We start from the raw sequence: 20,921 nt of genomic DNA on the forward strand, positions 1-20,921 counted from the left end.
TAAGAAGAAAACTCTATTTTTTAAAGAACCTAATAATTATTTGTAGAAATAATCAAAATACTTGTGTAAAACTGAGTTTACTTATGTACATCATAAAAGAATTTGTGGCATTGTGCATACTTATAAACAAAAAAAAGTTAGAAGCTGATAGTGGTCAAGTGTGGTTAAATTATAATAATAAATGCTTTGTTTTGATAGCCTTTTTATTTTAATGCTGATATATTTGAAGTAATGTAAGAAAGAATGAGAATAATTAGTAATAATTTAATAATTAAATAAACTGTTAAATAGAAGCAGTAAAGGGTAAGATAACTTTTGGGTCATCTGTACAGCAGTAAAGATGAGGGGATTTATTTACAAGTATTTTTGATGGATGATTTCTGTGTAAGTTTGTCATCCCTCTTGACACACTTAAGGATCTATAAATAAACAAACTCCCTCAGCTGTTGATATTAATTTCTTCTTTGCTTCGTATGCAAGAAATTAATTTCTTAATACTTTCTCATTCAGGTACCTGAAGAGATGGAAGTATTCATCATCAAATTATTCAATGCTACTAATGGAGCCAGACTGGGCAATATAACCACTGCATTGTTACAAATTGCAAGAAATGATGACCCCATTTATTTTGCTGGTTAGATATTACTACTTTTAAATGTAGAGTTCATATACTGTCCCCAACAGATTTTATTGACAGACCAGATGTCTGAGTAATCTTAATCCTAATGGAGCTTGCATAAAATGTACTTTTTGTTGTGTTGAATTTGCCTTTTTTTTAATTCGGTACCTCCCCTCATTTTATTTTATTACTCTCTTTTTTTTTGATGCTGGGATTGGCTAGGTGGCTCAGTACAACAATATTTTTGTATACCTGAAATTATTTCCATGCTTTTACTGCATGTACCTTCTATTTCCCTGAGGCCAAGGGTTCTCTAGTGAAGAATTAGGTAAATAGGTCACATGCAAGGAGCCCAGGCTTGAACTCAGGGAGATGTATTGCTTGTGTGTTTTCAGAACCTCTGACAGTGAGTGTTACAGAAGGGAGTGTTGCAAACTTTACGGTCCTAAGGAATGGATCTGCTGATGCTGCTGTTGCTGTTCAGTACCTTACTGTTAATGGAGATGCAACAGATGAAGAGGGAGACTTTGTTCCCAGTGGAAAGAGCAATGTCATTTGGTTTGCCATCGGAGAAAGAGAGCAGAACTTATCTGTGTATATTAATGATGATGATACCCCTGAAACTGATGAATCATTTTATATTTTCCTTTTGAATTCTACAGGTAAAAGTAATAATTTAATGTATGTTTAGTAACTCTTTTTTTTTCCTATATGTTTTACCAGCTTGGTCTTATCATAAAGCCATATATAAATGCCAGGCATTATATGAATAAGGTTTGCTTAAAAATTATGTAAAATTACTGTACACAGTGTTTGGATTTTCATCTTGAATTGTTGAATTGGAAATAAAAACTAAATTATACAGCTGAAAACTGTCTTGAAAAAACAACTAGAGTTAAAATCTCTTTTCAAATGTAAGTCCTTCAAGTTAGGTGGGGTTTTGACTCATGGAAGAAAATATAAGTTAAAGATAAGAAAAAAGTAATTTTTCTCAATTATCTGAGTATAAAGGTCAGCTGGAATATATGAGTATAAAGGTCCTGAGGTCAGCTAGAATTCACTCTGCTACTTAGCTCTCTTACAAAACCTCAACTTTATGGAAATGCTTGGACAAAGCCATTCTTGTCCCTTCTTTAATTTTCTCTTCAGTGGTCTTTTTCTACTTTACTAACTTTGTTCAGGATCTGCTGGTATTTTCTTTACCATTCTATTGTGAACGTGTGATGGCTTTCCTCCTGGCACACATTCCTACAAAAATGGGTAGAATACAGAATATTTCTATATGTATTCCTGAAAGGAAAAAAAAAAAGGTTTTCTTTCTCTGATGTGTTGCATACATTGACCTTAATGGTTACATCCCTTTTGAAGTTTTTGTTGGACTGTTTTACCTCTGAGGAAATACGGACCGAGGAACATGAAGTTAAAACCATAAACACATTGTTTACTTGGGGATAAAAGTAGTCTAGTGCTCTTAAAAGGGATGGAAAAACAGGATGGGGGTGGAAATATAAATCTTCTGTGAACATTAGAAGGGTGTTGGACTATCCCCTACCATGCTAATGTACAAACAGAAATCCTACTGGTTTGTGTTCTATTTCACAGGTGTCTTGTATTTTTTTTCCTTTCAAATAGGCTGTGATATGGTTATGAATAACCTCTTAGACATTGTTCTTGCCTTGTATTTAGTTAAAGTGCAATATTTCTATTCTAGGTCTAAAGGAGAGCTGGGATCTCTGAATGCATATCTTTTTCTTCTGACTTGACCATTTGATCAAACATGAAGTACTACCTCTCATACAATCCTTTCTGCTCAGAATTGCATCATCTCTGGTCATGTCACTTATATTTTTTTTCTGCAAATCCATTTTCTTACTCTCTGCATGAGATGCTGCTTATGTATTTTAACTCTGATTTGCCTTTTACTCTCAAATATTGCTTTTCTCTGATTGTTTTATCAATGCTCATTTATTTGTTTGCATGAAAGCTGTTGGTGTGAGAAGAAAACACATTCATTTAGAGTTGCCTCCATTTCTGATTCCAGTTTTGATAAGATTGCTCACTCTCTCTTTAGGGGATACTGTTATCTTTAAGCCTGAAGTGGCTACAGTTATTATTGAAGCAAATGATGATCCTAATGGAATTTTCTCCTTGGAACCTTTAGAGAAGCCTGTGGAAGAAGGAAAAAGTAATATTTTTTTGTAAGTATCTTTGAAATAATATGTTGCCCTTTTTTGGAACTGATGTATGTATTAATTTATGGATAGTAATTTGATCTAATCTCATAAGAGTTTGCACTGATAAATATTAAAAATTATTTTAACAAATATTTTTTAAAAGTATCTACCAAATTTTGGATTAAATTATTTATAAACATATTGAAGACTTCAAATGTTATATTATCAAGTAGTCTGTGCGTACTAAAATATGTACAGAAATTCATGTTAAAATACAAATAAATAAGATTACAATATTGTTTTATTGTTACATTCCTACAAGACTTTAGATGCAGAAGGATCTAGATGATTGAACAGAATGTTGCTGTTTGGTTCTCCTGGACCAATGAAGAAGTAAAAAATCTTTTCAAAATAGAGCTAAATACAGCTGTGTGGTTGTTTATTTCTTTCTGCACCCTACTTTGAAACCTTACCCTACAAACAACCCATATTACTGTATTCTTTCTGTTAGTTTGTTTTTCTCCTATCTGTTGCTTATAGATAGAAACCTATACTCAAAGTCCAGATGTGACTTTCTTCTAGACTGAAAATACTTTTCTCTAGTGTTTTCAAGAATTGGAAGGGTTAAGATGTTAATTTGCTTGGCTTCTTACTTTGTTATGTTCCATAAAGTCAGGATGGGATTGTAAACTGACAAAAATGCTGATTTTCATCAATAAAACTCTAGAAAGGATATGAAGAAAAATTAGTTCACAATTAATCTGACAGTGTAATCAGTTAGGAAAGAGGATTTTTCACAATTGCTTAGTTCTCTTTTATATATATATTTATTTGATTTCTTTGTTTATTTTAAAGCCTTCAAGCAGATGCCAGTGATTGTGAATTAGATCTTTATGGTTGTGTTGCACATCTAAAAAATTTAAATCCTTGTGAAAAGAGTATATTAAATATATGTTCTGTGTTTGGTTTTGTTATACTGTTCTTTGGGGGTTTTTTGTGCCTTTGTGACCTTACTTGCAGGATAATATTGTTTTCCTTTTTATTCAATGGTGTGAAGAATAATGATTTGAATGAAACACGTTTATATACACGGAAGCTCATGATCCCAAGGCAACATTTGAGGACCTTGCTTGCACCTTTTTGAAAAAATGTATTTACTAGGAAACTGTCTCTTCCATACCCTCAAAATGATTTGACTTTTGTGTAGTACATAACAGAAGAGTCAAAATGGCATATAATCTAACAAGTGAGAACAGCTATGGCAGGACTGAGCTATAAAAGGAGTAATTGGAATTACTCCAACAGGGCTACACGATTGGAATAGAGTGTCCTGGTCAATGGCAACATAAGGAAACCTTTGGATGCAGAAGAAACATTGTGGCCGTGCCCACACTCCTTTTGCTGAATTAATTTTTCAGCCTTGTATAAGTTCTTTATACAGTATTTTTTTTACTATGCAAAGAGAAGCACTCTTTTTGTACATAAACACATTTTCTTAATAAAAGAACTATATTCTTCAGTGTTTATTTATAGTGTCTTTTGGAAATTGGTGAAATTATGTTACTAGATAGCTATGCAAACAAATAAAAGCTTGTTTTTGTTTACTGCATTCTTAATCTGGAAGAATCATGGATTTTTGAAGGACACAGTACATAACGCAAATTAAAGACCAGAGATTAAGGAGCCTTGATGGCTAAAGGAAGAAATGTTTGTGGTTAAATGCAGATATTTCACTGTCTTGTCTAAGACTGGCCAGGTAGCTCAATTTTTAATGTCAATTTGCTGTGCAAAACCCCCTAATGTTTGGCTTAACAATACTACTTTGCATGCACCTTCATTGATTACCTTTTTTCTAACATCCTGTGATATACCTGGGAGTAGAATTATACCTGAAATTGCAGGCCTTTGAAAGGGATTATATTACTTTTGTGGTTCTAGTTGTTGTTTGTCATTATTTAGAACTCTGTATATTATTTTTCACAGTAAGAAGGAGTAGTCTAGTCATATTTTCCTTTGTTAATGGGGAATGCTAGTGCATACCTGCCAGGACATTCACTCTTTCTGTATCTCTGAACAGGATCTTGAGACATAGAGGACACTTTGGCAATGTCTCATTGACTTGGCAGCTGTTTCGTAATGACTCTGCACTGAGGCCAGGAGAAGAGTTCTATGAAACTTATGGAACTGTGTGCTTCATGGATGGTGAAGGATCAAAGCCAATAACACTCCATGCTGTTCCGGATAAAATTCCAGAATTCAATGAATTTTACATTTTAAAGTTGGTGAACCTCTCAGGTACGGTCTTCATATAACCATTATCTTCCTATCTGGTAGAAAATACTTATGGTTAATTGATCATAAAGAAACAACCCTGTGAAGAGCTTTGCTTTGAATCATATCTTGATACCCCATACTTTTCTGGTAAGATTTTAGGTTTTCTTTTTCATTTAATCTTAATTTAGGTGTATGGATACAATGTTGATGATCTGACCTTTGAAAAGGGTATCTTTTGATGATCTCAGAGATGTAGAGCTTTGTGTAGTTGAAGACAAAACAAAGGTATTAAAGGTTATTAATATGCATAATGGAGATTGATTGGTTTGTTGGCTTTTCTCTAGAGGTGGTAAAATACATATAGTTACCACTTCATATCTCTTAAATTACAACTGCTACGGGTCTGCTATCCAGCAGAGTTCCAAATCTATTTATGACCTTTTCTACTGAGATGCAACTGAAAATGTGTTGACATTTCTGTAAGTGAAATCCACGTGTGTACAGTTTTCCTACTGAAATTGAGTAGAACTCTGCACACTTGGTACATGGAGGCTCTACATTCAAATCATGATCGTCATATCGTGAATTCTTACAGTGGAGAAGTAGATGACTAATGGCAGGATTTGGCAGCAGTTTTAATACACAACTGGTCAAAGATTTTGGAAGGAATCTCTGCTTGTTTCAGAGGCAGTGGGCCAAATGTTGCCATTTCATATTTGTGTGAATCTTGGAGTAATATGAGACCTGAATTTGACCCAATGCTTTTCAAGTTAGTTGAAAGTAACCTATCTCATTGCTAATTCAGAAAAGCTGGAACTAATCTTGTTTTAAATTGTTAAAGACAATTACATTTTTCAGTTGAAAAATATTGTACTGCTTTGTTTTCTATGAAAATGTTCACTCTAGTGTCTTAAAACCAGTAGAGTTAAATTCTGTTAATATTATATCAGAAATTAAATCAATTTTTAAAAGTTCATAGGCTCTTTGAAGAATATTTAGGCATATTTAGAAACATATTTTGTTTTAAATGGTGTAAATACTTAGTAACATTTTTCAGACCATTAACTTCTACTCTTAACTTCCCTTATATAGGTGGGTCTCCTGGTCCTGGTGGGCAGTTGTCCAAAACAAACCTTGTTGTGACTGTGATGATCCCATTCAATGATGACCCATTTGGAGTCTTTGTTATAGATCCAGAGAGTCAGGACAGAGAGATAGTGGAAGATGTTCTTTCTGAAGATGATCTTTCTTATATTACAGACTTCACTATCTGGAGACAACAAGGCACTTTTGGTGTAGTCCGTTTAGGGTGGGAAATACTGTCTAGTACATTTCAAGCTGGACTACCATCAATGGTAGACTTTTTGTTGCTGGGATCATTTCCAAGTTCAGTGCAATCTCAGCCCCACATGAGACGCCATCACAGTGGAACAGATGCTTTATATTTCAGTGGTAAAGAGGATGCATTTGGAACTATTGATCTGCAAAACCTCTATGATGGAAATACTGCAGTAACTAATTTTACATTTTCAGCATGGTTAATTCCTAATGTCAGTACTGATGGTTATATAGTTGAAAAGGATGATGGTAATGGCACCTTATATTATGGTGTGAAAATCCGAACAAATGATTCTCATGTTTCTGTAGTGCTTCATTATACAGCATTAGGGTCCAATATGACATATATAGCTAAAGCAGTAATCCTGAAATATCTGGATGAAAATACTTGGATTCATCTTCTCATTACTCTGGATGAAAGTATAATTGAATTTTACATGGATGGAATTCCAGTTGTTGGAGGAGTTAAGAGCCTTAAAGGAGAAGCAATTGCTGATGGTGAGTCAATAGCTTGCATTATTTTTCTGCATAAAATGCACCTTGAAAGATGTATGCAATATCCTGAATTATTGTATCTGATTAGTTAGTTAAAAAGAATGTATAGACAATTCTAAGGATTTTCAAAAAGCGTATAGAAATAAGTACTGAGAAATGTCCATATACTGTCAGAACTGTAACTGAGATTAGATTGCAATAATTTGAATGTAATTATGTTTCTATATGTATGCTTATTATGTATACATATACTTATATGTACTTACCAGTAATACTTTCCATAATATTTACAGTGCTGTGGCTGAGAAAGAACTTATTTCCTCTCAATTTCTGAAACAAAATATAATAATTTTTTTTCTAGTTGTGTATTATATTACAACTAAGCCAATGACTTGTAAGCAATAGAATTTTGCAGAGTTTAGGTTTAGTTATCTATTCACATGGTATATGAAAATTATGCCCCTATGTTTAATAGTGTTCCAAGGAACACCGGCATGTATACTTCAGTTTCTCTAACTGGATAGTCACAGGTTTTAGTCGTAGGTAGCCATTAGGGACTTTTACACTGAACTAGCATAGCAATGAGTATCAGAACAATTCCTTTATAAAGTCAGATATTATATGGTTGTAATACATCTTTATTTCATTTATATTTAGTCCTCCTTTTGCAGTTTTTCACTCTTCCATGTCCTTTTTTCTTTTTGTTTTCTTGGAAATAGTCTCTATCTTTGTCCTTTATTTCTTTCACCATCAGTTTTGCATGTTTTCATAGGGATAGGCAGTGAATTATTACCAAATTTTTGAATACAGTCTTCTGTATTCACCGAAGGAAAATTAAAACCATACAGTTACATTAAATGCATGTTCATCTACATGCATATATTTGCACATAGAGTGATAATGTAGAGGAGACTTCATTAATTTTATAGTGTAGGATTTTATTTCTACCTATTATCTTCCAGTGAAGTCTGAGATATTTTTACCTCTGCATTTAATGATTTCCATCAGATGTGCAGTAATGTAGCTTGGAAACAATTTTTTTCACCTCATTTTCTAAAACAAAGGTGTATGAAGTGCAGTAATGCTTTTGTTGCTAGAGGGATATCTTGAGTCATGGTAAATTTTCTGTATTAGTGGAGATGGCATGTGCTCTGGCTGGAGTTACTGAAGGTAAAAGGTAAGGATTTAATATCTCTCCTTTTGATGTGGCATGCTATGCAGTGGGGTGAGCACAGTAGCCTGGCTTTTCTCACCATTCTGTCCCCTGTGTCTTGTGACCATTAACAGTTACTGGGGTTGCTTGTCTCTAGAAGTAACACAGTGTCAGTCCACTCAAGAGCACAGTTTCTTCCAAAATCATATAACTGAAAAGATACCTGTTTTAGCATGATAGGAATGAGTATGACCTACCAGGTTAGTATATTTGTGAAAAAGGCATTTGTGAGCCTCTGAGTTGTTGAGTAGGATAATTGTTTGGAGAGAAAGAAATATGAGTGCTGCTGTAGAAAGTTTTTGGATTTTGGTGTATTTTTTTCTGAAGCCCCTATTCCCAGTGCATTAGGGTACAAGTGTGTCCAGAGGGCCTAATACCCTGATCATCAAAATGGATTCACTGTCCTACCAGAGGGATACAAAATGGGCAAAGCAAATATTTGGCAAAACAGAAGTGAGACAAGTTGCAGCTGTATTCTATAAATCTCCAGTGGAAAGAAAGAAGTTTCCAAGATTAATTAAAATCAGGGATGGTGACAGTGTGCAAATAGAACTATTAGGATGAAAAACGTGAATGGTCTAGAATAGAGTTATTTGATCTGTGGTGATCTACCTCTAACACTGGGGTGAAGCTTGAGACCTCCTGATCTGCATTGCAAAATCAATATGATTTCCAATCCAGGGATAATAAGAAGTTTACCATTGAATTTTTAATATTTAATATTTATTATTAAGATTTATTACTTTGAAGAATAAGAATAACATGAGGAAAATTATACTTTCCTTCTCAGGTCCAGGAACAGTGAGAATTGGAGCAGGAATCAATGGCACCAGTAGGTACACGGGATTAATGCAGGATGTAAGGCTTTATGAGCGAAAGTTGACACAAGCAGAGATCTATGAACTCCATGCAACTCCTGCAAAGAGTGACCTCCACCCTGTCTCTGGGTATTTGGGATATCGGCAAGGAGAGACCAACAAATCATTCATTGTGTCTGCAAAGGATGACAAAGAGGAAGAAGGAGAGGAGTTATTCATCCTAAAGATAATTTCTGTGTGTGGTGGAGCTCGAATTGCACAAGAAAACACAACAGCAAGATTAAGAATACAGAAAAGTGATAATGCTAATGGTTTATTTGGCTTCACTGGAGCATGTATTCCTGAGGTAAGGTATTCATAAGGAAAAGTATAAGAGAAATTCTGGACACATTAAAACTAATGGCAAGACTAACAGACCTTCAAAGAGCCTTGATTTCACACTGTTAGTTTTTGTAGTTAAGCAAAGTTTTTCCATAATTGGTTGCTGTTACCACAGCCTGTCACAATGGCATTTTCAATGTCATTTTTTAAAATCCTCCCAAATTATTTTTATTAAGAAAATTTATTTTATTACATAAGCTGAAGAAGGCTAAAATTTTCCTAGGAGAATGCTTTTTTCTTGTACTTCTGCAATTTCTGAGACCATGACCTGATTTTGTCTGGGAGAGAGTTCATTTTCTTCCCAGTAGCTGGTGCTGTACTATGTTTTGGATTCAGGATGAGGAGAATGATGGTAACACACCATTTTGGCCATTGCTTACCCTGAGTCAAGGACTTGTCAGTGCCTTGTGCTCTGACAGTGAGGAGCTGCACAAGAAACTGGGAAGGAGCATGGCTAGGACAGGTGACCTGAACCGGCCAAAGAAACACCCCACACCACAGAATGTCATGTCCTGTATATAAACAGGGGGAGTTACCTGGAAGGGGATGGCCTGGATATATGTCAGGAAGTGGTGAGGAATTGTGCTGTGCATCACTTGTTACTCCCAAGTTCTGTTACAGTCTCTCCCTCTAATAATAATAATGGAAGAAATAATAATAGAAGTAATAATACAAATAATAATAACGAATAACTATAATATATAATAATATAGATGATTATTATTATTATTTCTATTATTAAATTGTTCTTAACCCACAAGGTTTACCTTTTCTCTCCAATTTGGCTCTGCATGGGGAGAGACGTATGGTGAGTGAGTACCTGCATGATACTGAGTTGACATTTGGGATTAAACCATGATTTGCAAATTAAAAAATAAAATTTAATTTCCTTTTTTGAGAATGGAGTATTACAAATATTTTTATTTCATTTTTCTGTGCTACATAATGTGCTTGAAAGAATTTTACTGCAGGTCATTCACTGACAAGGTGTGATGTATTTTTCCACAATAATTTGCCATCATAATTTCTAGGAGATAAATTGCTTATATTTGATACTAATACAGTTGATACTGGTTGTGAGTTGCTGTTTTTAAACATTAAATTGTCTCTGGTGGTGGCCACCAGAGTAAATAAACTTCTTACCTTTTTGGGGAGGATTGAAATAAACAATTTTTACTTTTTTAATCACTGAAAGGGAGAAAGGCACAATACCTGTTTCTTTGTTATTGGCTTATTTTGGAAAACAATTTCAGATTGCTTTCCAATTTTGGAACTGTAATGACTTTTTAAGTATATCCTTTATAACTGAAGAGCTTATGATGTATTTGAAAGTAACCCTCTTGCCTGAATGATGCTAGTTTTCAATTCAGTTTGCTTTCCAGGTGCCTACCATCTGCTATGATAATAGATTCCTTCAGTTTCAAATGCCACTGATAATTCTGTGATGCCACAGATCATCAATCAACTGTGAAGCAAAATTAAAAATTTATATGGCATGTTAATTGTCTTTATCTTACGTCCATTTCACCAGAGAGGTATTAGAGTTCTCAGAGATGATGCACATACACAGCATTGTTTTATCAGTGGTTTATTTTCTTTATGTCCATATCTGTCTGTTAAGCAGCTGAAGGCACATTCAGTATCTGGAAGGACTGACATTTATCTAATGCTTGAGATAGCTTTAGCCTTTCTGGAAACTTTGAAATAAAATTGCTACTTTAGTTTGATGATCATAATTTTCTACATTGCACAGTCAGTATCAGTACCTGCTTTGTTTCAAATATGTGAAATTGTTGCCACTGAAGACATGTTCTCCTTGAAGAAGAATTGTAAAGAGGACTGTAGCACAAGAAGTTTTTCAAAGTTTTTCCTTAATTATGATAGTATAGGGTTTTTTTATTGTATTTGTTTTGGTTTTTGTGTACTTTTAATTGGGGAAAGAGGGAATTCTTTAAATTATTGCTAATAAAAATTGAAATAATTGACATTAATATAAAAATAATTTCAGCTGCTTTTGACATATACATTTTCAACATGTTGATTCTGTCTTTGAGATGTAGTTTGTGGAAGAGATTGTCTTTGAAAGAAACAACAGGGTACTTTTATTGAACTACCTCAGGGATGTGTTGAAAGCTGTTGCAAGTTCCATTAAGATTGTTCTGGCCACCAAGTTCTGTTTCAGCTTCCTATGACTCCAAAAGTGCTGAAAGTAACATGACAGCAACAAAAAAATTGCTGAACATTTTGCTTGCATTAAAGAATTCCATGTTTTACATTTATTGCTTTGATTTACTTTTACCATAATGAATTCTTCAATTTCTTGTCTTCTTCCAGACTGCTGATGAGGGTTCCACCATATCCTGTGTCATAGAACGTACAAGGGGAGCCCTGGACTATGTGTATATAAATTACATTATCTCACAGGTTGATTCCACTGGCATTAATTACTCTATTAGCGATTTTTCTAACAGCAGCGGCACTATCACATTCCTGCCTTGGCAGAGATCAGAGGTAAACCCTACCTCTCTATTAACTATTCATCCTGTCCTTTGCAAACCTGCTGGAAAACACCTTCTAAGGATGCTTGACTGGTTTTTGTACTACAGAGTCTTTCCTTCACATGGCTTTTATTATATTTTGCAGGGGTTTTTTTCATCCTTGACATCTAAAGAGTGATAGCATACATGCCTATAGATTTGTGTGCAGCTCAGTATGCAGATATACTTAAATGCAAATAATATGGAAGATATGTTTACCTATATGTATATGCATAGACTTGAACTGTAGGTAGTCCTGGGCTGAAATGAAGGATCCAGTAACTTTTGAAACTGGAATATGATCAAATTTTGATGTGAGTTTTGGAGCTCAGTTTTATCATCATATCAATATAATAGACATGTAAATAGAGGTAATGTTTGCTGCTGTAATCAAGTGTCTTGCAACTATTTGCTGCTTGCCACATTTCTATCTCTTTTGAATAATCTGTTTCTGTGAATTCAACCCTGATCCACAGCACAGGAATTTCATATTTATTTGAAGAAGAGGTATAGGATCACTGTAGAAAGTTAATATGTGTTTTCTATTAGTAAAGTAGAAAGAGTGGATTGTTAGTAGAAAATGTCTTTAGTTTCACTTATATCATTCTGCAGAGGCCAGTATGAGCTGACTGAAACTCACTGACACCATTTGAAAGGGTCCCAGTGGCTCCACTAGAACTGTGGATCTTGTTCCAGTTAAACAATGTGACTGAGTACAGCTTGGCAAAAACTTGTGATACTGGAAAATAATATGCTCATGGCACTGTTTATTCAGCTTTAATTCTCTATTGAGACATATTGCTGCCTTGCATACAGTCACTTAAAGTAAAATTTCCCATCCTTTTCCAGTCTGGCAGAATAGCTGAGGCCTGCCTTATGCTCTGTAGTGGCAAAGAGGGCTGGTGTACCCTTTTACTCCACTGTTATGTGGTCCAATTTATTGTCTGCATACAGAGGAGCTGATGGGCATGGCCCTAAGAAATGGGTTGGGAGCAGTTGCTCATCAGGTGAGATATCCTAAGAGACTTTCCATTGATGTCTGTAAGCTACTCGTTCCCATAGCTCTAAACATGATCTGCTGCTTAAACCTTTTCTTCCATATATTTTTCAAATCTTATCACAATATATTGAAAGTTGGAATTGCCTGAGGTGAATATATTAGCCTGTGCAGAGCAGGTTATGTTACTTGAATGTATGAGCTGTATGTGAGGTGATGTAAAAAGCATACTTCACTTGCTCTCTAAGTTGGATTAATCCTCATACTGGCTATTTTGAAGCACAAAGTCGTAAAGACTTTAAAATCTGTCCGATATTTAATTTTCAATATATTTAATTCATCTATACTTATTTTAAGGTATATAAATGAATAATTTTTGCTTGGTTATGTGTTTATGTAATCAGAAGCACTTAAGGCAGTGCACCTTCCATTTCTCACAGCTTGGTAAAGATGTTTCTAGAATGAGTATTCTAAATTTCAAATATTATCCTAGAAGCTAGTTTAAATTACATGTAAGGCACAAGTGTTGTCTGTAGTTTGTGAACTCACAGTTGATAACAGCTGGTGGACTAAGAATTTGATAAGTTAAGCAGAGTCTTAAAATTTGTGAGTGATTTGCACAGTTTGATTTCTCCATGATTTGATCCTTCTCTAGGTCTTAAATTTGCATGTTATTGACGATGACATTCCGGAGCTAAATGAATATTTCCGTGTGACATTAGTCTCAGCAGTGTCTGGAGATGGAAAGTTAGGTTCAACTCCTACCAGTGGATCAAGTATAGATCCAGAAAAGGAAACTACTGACATCAGCATTAAAGCCAGTGACCACCCATATGGTAACAATGTCAAAGATGATACAGTCTTGTTGCAGGTTTATATATAGTTCTAGCTCAAGAGGTAATAGTTTGCCTAGCCTAGCTAGTTGAGGAAGCCATGCCAGGTATTCTGCTTTTGAGATTAATTCATAAAGAGTGAAGGCTGAGTTACTTATTCTTGAGAATACTATAAAAAAGTCTTTCAAAACTGCCCAGACCAAAGATGTGATGATCCCCTTTTGCAAGCAAAACAAGATTGCATATAGTTGATCTTATGCAAGTTTTTCTGAAATGAGAATATCTAATGGAGAGAGATATTTCAGCATGCTTAATATAACAACAAGTACCCAATACTATGACATATTTGGGGTCTTTTGGGAAGAGCTGAATTAATTTTTGTGGTGTGTTTTTTTAAGACTGAAATGGATATCAGTGAGAGAGGAAATGGGAGGTAGCACATCCCTGGAAATAGCATGACTGAGTCCTAAGGGCATATCACTAATTATTTTTTCATTTCATAAGCATTAAGTATAAACATTACACATATTTTTGTTTCAATTTATTATCATAATTTAGATTTGGTATGAAAAGCCATGTAAATAGTACTTTTTGTCTACCAGGTCTACTACAGTTCTCCCTGGAGCCACCTCCTCAGCCTCATGATGAAATGATTCGGCCGGCCTCTGCTGTGCCCCATGTTACTGTTAAAGAAGAAGCTGGACGGATCAGATTGTTGGTAGTTCGTGCCCAAGGCCTTCTTGGAACAATTCTTGTGGAATACAGGACAGTGCCACTTACAGCTTCCAGTCCTAAAGATTATCAGGTATGGCCATTGCTGAGGTATGTAATTATTTCAGAATTCATTTAGAGCTATTTGTCCTGGAGATAGTCTTCAGTTTGAGTATTTTAGCTCAGATCTGATTCTTTTCGCAGAAAGACTGATTTATGTGGTGTTCTGATAATGTGTAGTACTCACTTTAAGAATATAAATTACTATGTGCCTTTTGCCTTGTTTCTGTATAGCATGTTGTATTTCCTAGGAAAAGCCTCTGGTTTTGATTTTTATTTTGATTTTCTTAAAAGAGTTGTCAATGCAGCATGAATGGATATTTGCTATTCAAACTTAATATGAACATACAGGTACATGTACAGATGAAGAATATATTTGTACATGTTCAACCTGTCTGTGTCTGTGTTTGCTTGTCTAACTGCTGTTGCTGCAGAAAAATGTAGATGAATGCAGATGCTCATCAGCTGGTGAATTTAGATTGCTTTTTTCTTATAAAAAAGATTCAGCAGATATTTAAAAAACTAAAGTGAAGAAAAGTAGATGTTTTGACAAAGACAAGAAGAATCAAGGTTCTTTTTTCATTTGGATGAAAATATTAAGCTTGAACAAAAATGTGAAGAACTTTCATATTGCAGGCTGGTTTGGGCACGCTGGAATTTCAGCCAGGAGAAAGATACAAGTACATTACTGTTAACATCACTGATAATTCTATTCCTGAACTAGAAAAAACTTTTAAAGTGGAGCTGTTGAACCCAGAGGGAGGAGGTAAGGCACATATGTCAATCCATTGGTTGTATTTCCATGATCTCTACTCATCCATTAAAATCTAACCTTGTGTACTATTTCCATGTTTCTTCTAAAGACAAACACTCCCACATTTCCCAGAGAGCTGTAAGTTTTTTTAAGAAAGAATAGTTCTTTAGATAGTTTGTTAATCATTGCTGTAAACCACTAGATCTCAAATAGAATGTATTGCTATTATGTACTAAGTCATTCAAAGCCAATTGCTGCTTTTCAAATGACATCATTTCATGGTTGGTATTGAGAATTAATATAAAAATACTTTATTTTTAAATTTGTCAATATTTAAGGTTAAAGAGTTTTTATCTACCACTTGAGTGAAATTGGAGGAGTTGCAATAAGCTGACTCATAACTGATTCAACTGGATTATAGCATTAGAAAGTTGTGGGGTTTGGAATGCCTGGGAAGTTCAGCTGAGTTGAAGGGGTAGCTGGTAGCTCTGTGGGAGAATAAGAAAAACACTCAGTGTAAAAACTGCTGTGAGGTGTTACTTCCACAAAGGTTGGCAAGCATCAGTGCTCCTGCCACGTAAAATTACTTATACCTTAACATTGCAAAAGATTTTTAAGGTAGTTTAGAAAGCTGATTGGAAAAAAAGAAGTGATTTGAAACACTGACAGCCATAAAGTGACTTTTTAACTGACGTTATTTTTCTAAACAATTCAGGAATGCAACTGTGATGCCTTCTGGAAAGTTAGATCATGCTGACTTGAATTTCTGGGGTGCAGTGGTGCTATGTAGGGATTCTTTTGATAAAAACTTCAGACCTTTTGTGCTTGTGGGCTATTTTGGTTTTGGTAAATAAACTTTTCTTTGATTTTTTTTTTCTTTTGTCAGAAAACTTACAGCTAACTTTTATAATTTACTAGACAGATACTCTATGGTAATAAAACCTCTTTGGTTTTGCCAGCACCACTGGAAGCACAAAACTTAGAGCAAAGGCTCCATTAGTTAAGCTTCTGATTTTTTCAGCTTTCTCACACAGTTTTGGTTTGTGATAAAGTACTAGAATAAGAGAGTTCAAGAGAGGTTAGCCACTGCTTCCACTGCCCCCTATCCCTTTCTGATTTCTCCATTGCAGACCTTGTTTGGAGTAAGAAAGAGAGGGCACAGAAGGAAAGAAAAAAATATAGCGAAAAGAGAGTTGTATGTGTTTTTCCTTCTGACTTTCCACTGCCGTTTCTGATGTTACAAATTAAATAAGAAGTGGCATAGTCAATACTTTTTCTGGCTTTTATCAGAAATTCTATATACTTTCTTGTTCAAAACTGATGTGTTCCTAGAACACTTCCCTCTCTTTTTGTATTGTCCAGAAATGTTTAAATTGCTTTCTATTTTCTCTTTATTTATGTATGTATATATGTGTATATATCTGTATGTCTGTCATCTTAAAAGTTGCTGAGCTATTTAGAAATGATGGAAGTGGTAGTGGTGATGGAAACATGGATTTCTTCCTTTCAACTGTCCCTCAACATGGTAAGCATTTTCAATTAATCCTGTTTTTTATTTATAATTTTAATATCTGTCATAAATTACTATGCTGTTACAACTTGTCATAGTCTTTTTTACTTGCAGTTAGAGCTGATTAATTTAGATTTACCACAAAATTTTGTCAAAAACATTCATTTTCATTTTAATCTAAGTGTAATTTTACTAGCAGTAAGTGTTTAGTGTAAAGCAGAGAGCAACAGGTTCCATAGCATCCAACCCATATTGTTGTAAAACACCATGTAGTTACTCCAGAGGTACAGTTTGCAAAATTAACTTTTTGAAAATTGTCAAATTATTTGGGGAGTAAAAAGCAACAGCATTTTTTTAAAATTTGATTGTATGCCCTGATAGATTCTTTGTGTTACTTTGAACCCTGCATGACAAAAGTACTCCTACAGAAAAATAAGTTGTGTTACATTTTTAAAAAAAATGGTTCATTTGTTTTTTTTTTTGTTTTTCCTCTTTCATTTCCTCAAGTTTCTATTTATGTCATGTCATGGAAAACAAAAATCATTTAATATTAAAAAAATTAAAAGATGCTAGGTGAAGAAATAACATAAATTTGTGGTAACACTTGACTCATATAGTACTTCAATTAAAACCCTACAGAGCTGAAAATGTTATATGAGCACCCATTATGCAAATTCAGCCTAATTTTCAATTGTAAATGTAATGTATTTTAGTTTGACTTTGAGGGTAAGTCTGTGGTTTAACCATTTTTTTGATCTTCTTATTTGTTTGGCTGTGTGTGTGTGTGTGTGTGTGTGTGTGTGTGTGTGTGTGTGTTATGCTTTTTTTCCCTTACTCTCTGAGCAGGAAGTTATCTCACCCAAGACAACATTTGTAGTTGAAGGATTTACCTGACTTGGTTGTTTTCATTTCTCATTCCTGCTTATGTTAGCATGAGACCTGCATTCATCTTGTCTTTCTGCTTACACTGAGGTTGACCATGTAACTCCCCACTCTCCTAAATTCTACTCCATTTTCATTCATTAAACTTGTAATTTTATTTCTGTTCCTCTCTTAAAATAATAATAGTTTGTTGCATAGATCCGTTGAAGGACTTTTAGGAGTGCATTACTGAAAGTCAGTTCCTTTTCCAAATAGTTACCATGAATTTGGAAAAAACCACCAAAAAACAAAGACAAACAAGCATGAGTACTCCACTCATGATCTATTTTGTAATTTTGTAACATATTTCTTTAGCTGTTTTCCTTCATGTAACAAAATATACTAGAAGATAGTAACCCTTTTTGGAACTTGCACTTTAACAGCTAGCCTGGGAATTGCATCCCATATCCTTGTGACTATAGAGGCTTCTGATGATGCTCATGGTGTGTTTGAGTTCAGTGCTGAGTCACTCTCGGTGAACGGAACTGAGCCCGAAGATGGAGAAGGCAATGTTGTGCTGCAGGTTAGAGAGCTTTGAGTCCCATATTACTGTGCAGTACTCTTCTGTCTGTTGTTACTGGTGTTCTGTGATGTTTGTGTCATAAGACTGTGTGATTTGTAACAACTTTGTCATGTACAAGTTTTTCCAGTTCATGAGGAATTTGCTTCAGCTTGAAGCTAAAATAACAATATCTACAGATTTAAAATGCTTCTCCTTGTTTACAAATGAGGTACTACTATCATAAAATAACATTGTTGATGATAAATATAGCAGAGCTGAGACAATAAAAACTGCATGCTTTTAAAACACAGTTTATCTTTAACTTATATTGTCTTTGCTTAATTGTATTTCACACATTTATATTTTTCTTTCTCACAGAATTAAATCATGCAGATCTTTATATTTTTCTCTTAGGTTGTACGAACTCATGGGGCTTTGTCTCAGGTGGTGCTGCATTGGATCATAGTCTGTGATCTTACTGGAGACCTGATCTCTACAGATGGGAACGTAACGTTTGATGTTGGCCAAGTGAGAGCAAATATTACAGTTCAGGTTTCTCCTGATGAAGTTCCTGAATTGGATAAGGTGTTTTCAGTTTTGCTTATCAATGTCTCCAGTGGTCATCTTGGAAATTATACCAATGCAACATTAACTATTTTAGCTAATGATGATCCATATGGAATCGTCACCTTTTCTGAGCAAAACAGACCAATAAAAGTTGAGGAAGACACAAAAAATATCTCTCTGACAATAATAAGGTCCCGTGGCCTCCTCGGTACAGTGATGGTGACATACAGAACTATTGGGGATGATGAAGAGTCACCTTTTCTTCCACCTGATGTTGTCAGAGCAATAGAGGGAAAAGACTATGTACCCATTACGGGTTATGCAGTCTTCGCAACCAATGAAAGCGAGGCCACAATATCCTTGCCTATTTTGGATGATGATGATCCTGAGAGGTCAGAATCTGTTTTTGTGGAGCTAATCAGTATTGTTTTGGTCAAGAAAGTGCAGGATCGGCCAAGTAAGTGTCTCACGTAAAACCTGCAATTTATATTTAAGGGTTAGTATTTATATTTAACAGAATAAAATGCAGCAAGTTAAATGAGGGACTCATTGCTTCTGCCAAACTCTGTACAGTTAAGAATCTCAGAATTCCCTGATTTGTTCCCTGTTGTCATTTGTTTCCTTTGGCACAGTATTTTCTTAGAAATGGATGAGCATATCTTTATCCCTTTTGAATTGTCTTATCCAAAGTCTTTCAGGCCAAATATCTTACAGTATTTTTTTGTGCTCTAATACTTGCACATCTAGCGTTGTTTATGAAAAGTTCAGTATTAGGAAGTTACTAAACAAGTTTTTCTTTTTGAAACAAAAAAGTCTTACAAAAAAAACCCATGGTGTAGAATTACAAAACATGTACTGTTTTCTTGGTGTAGACAATTTTTGCTTCATCTCTCATTGAGATGAATTCAGATAAATTACAGATTCAGGTTAAAAATTGAGGTAAATGCAGGTAAGTTACAGTCTTCTTCATGTTTTAAAGCTTCTTGACATGTTTCATTGCTGTCCTTGCCCCTAGATTAATCTTGATGTTAAGGGAAACTTCAATTATAATTCTACTTGGAGTTGAAATCTTACTTACACTTCATCATAACAAGAGTAAAAATTAAATTCTTCTGAACTGTACTGAGCTTAGTCTTGGCCTTATGGACAAATAAATAAAGAAGTAAATTCACAGTTCCTCATCTTTCAAAGAAAATAGGGCTAGTATGCTCCAGAGCATGGTAGAATAATGTTATTAAAAATGGAATTTTTTTGCCAGAATGTAATTCAAACACTGGAAACATGTTGATTTGGTTTGTAGTTATACGTTGACTAATTCTAGAAAAGATAATTTTATTGAATAGTGATGACAACAATTCACTAAAGACACATGTATTTCTATGAACTCTACCGCCATGGTTAGGAAGCATATCAGGCATCCTCTCACTAGGTTTTCTTTATATTTCAGTTATAAATTCTCCTCGACTTGGATCAGTGGGTGAGAGAATAGCTCACGTAATTATCAATGCCAATGATGATGCTTTTGGAACACTTCAGCTTTCAGCTTCAGCTGTGCGAGTTGCTGAAAATTATGTTGGACCAATCATTAACGTGACCAGAACTGGGGGAATATTTTCAGATGTTTCTGTGAAATTTAAAGCTATGCCAATAACTGCAACAGCTGGTAAGAAAGCAGAATAGTAGAAGTATGTAGTCTGTGTTAAAGCTGAAAGAACAGTCAAACGAAACAAGTGTATATTGGATGCTTTATTCTGTAACAAGTATAGAAAATAACGTTGTAAGACTGACTGACTCTGGTTAGCAAGTATGAATCCAAATCCTGTTGGAAAGTTTGTGCATTGGTTTTTAGAAAGGTCTGAGAGGCACCATCACTGCAGACACTGAAAGAGAAATGAGGGAAGGAATTGGCATGTGTATTTATCCAGTAGTCCCCCACTCTTCTCCAGGGACATCGCCTTGTCGCGGGGAAGAAGCTTGCGTGCCCTCATGTGGTTGAGAACTATGCTGGAGGTGGTTTGTACCGCCGGTAGGGTCTCCCATGCCAGACAGGTCTCAGCTGAAGTTTCAGACAAAGTGTGTCCACGGGCAGAATGGGCTCGCTAGCCATCTGGCAACCATCCTAGGAGAAGGACAACTCCAACCCCAAACCCGGGCAGATGGAGCTCACTTAGCCCTGTAAGGCCATCCATCTAAGAGAAGGATACTCTAACCAAACCT

General features: G+C 35.0%; 1 protein-coding gene across 1 annotated transcript in view; it reads left to right on the forward strand.

Moving 5' to 3' along the window:
* Nucleotides 1-20,921, forward strand: part of ADGRV1 (adhesion G protein-coupled receptor V1) — a 273,128-nt gene that overhangs the window by 40,687 nt on the left and 211,520 nt on the right. The window contains exons 17-30 of the mRNA XM_071580491.1: nucleotides 511-634; nucleotides 1,015-1,281; nucleotides 2,691-2,817; nucleotides 4,871-5,088; nucleotides 6,160-6,903; nucleotides 8,904-9,277; nucleotides 11,647-11,823; nucleotides 13,502-13,682; nucleotides 14,282-14,484; nucleotides 15,087-15,216; nucleotides 16,649-16,729; nucleotides 18,019-18,158; nucleotides 18,552-19,161; nucleotides 20,152-20,367. Coding sequence (XP_071436592.1) covers nucleotides 511-634; nucleotides 1,015-1,281; nucleotides 2,691-2,817; nucleotides 4,871-5,088; nucleotides 6,160-6,903; nucleotides 8,904-9,277; nucleotides 11,647-11,823; nucleotides 13,502-13,682; nucleotides 14,282-14,484; nucleotides 15,087-15,216; nucleotides 16,649-16,729; nucleotides 18,019-18,158; nucleotides 18,552-19,161; nucleotides 20,152-20,367 — 3,592 coding nt within the window. The remainder of the gene's footprint in view (nucleotides 1-510; nucleotides 635-1,014; nucleotides 1,282-2,690; nucleotides 2,818-4,870; nucleotides 5,089-6,159; nucleotides 6,904-8,903; nucleotides 9,278-11,646; nucleotides 11,824-13,501; nucleotides 13,683-14,281; nucleotides 14,485-15,086; nucleotides 15,217-16,648; nucleotides 16,730-18,018; nucleotides 18,159-18,551; nucleotides 19,162-20,151; nucleotides 20,368-20,921) is intronic.

The sequence above is a fragment of the Pithys albifrons genome, chromosome Z (genome assembly GCF_047495875.1).
Source record: "Pithys albifrons albifrons isolate INPA30051 chromosome Z, PitAlb_v1, whole genome shotgun sequence".
Taxonomy (NCBI): domain Eukaryota; kingdom Metazoa; phylum Chordata; class Aves; order Passeriformes; family Thamnophilidae; genus Pithys; species Pithys albifrons.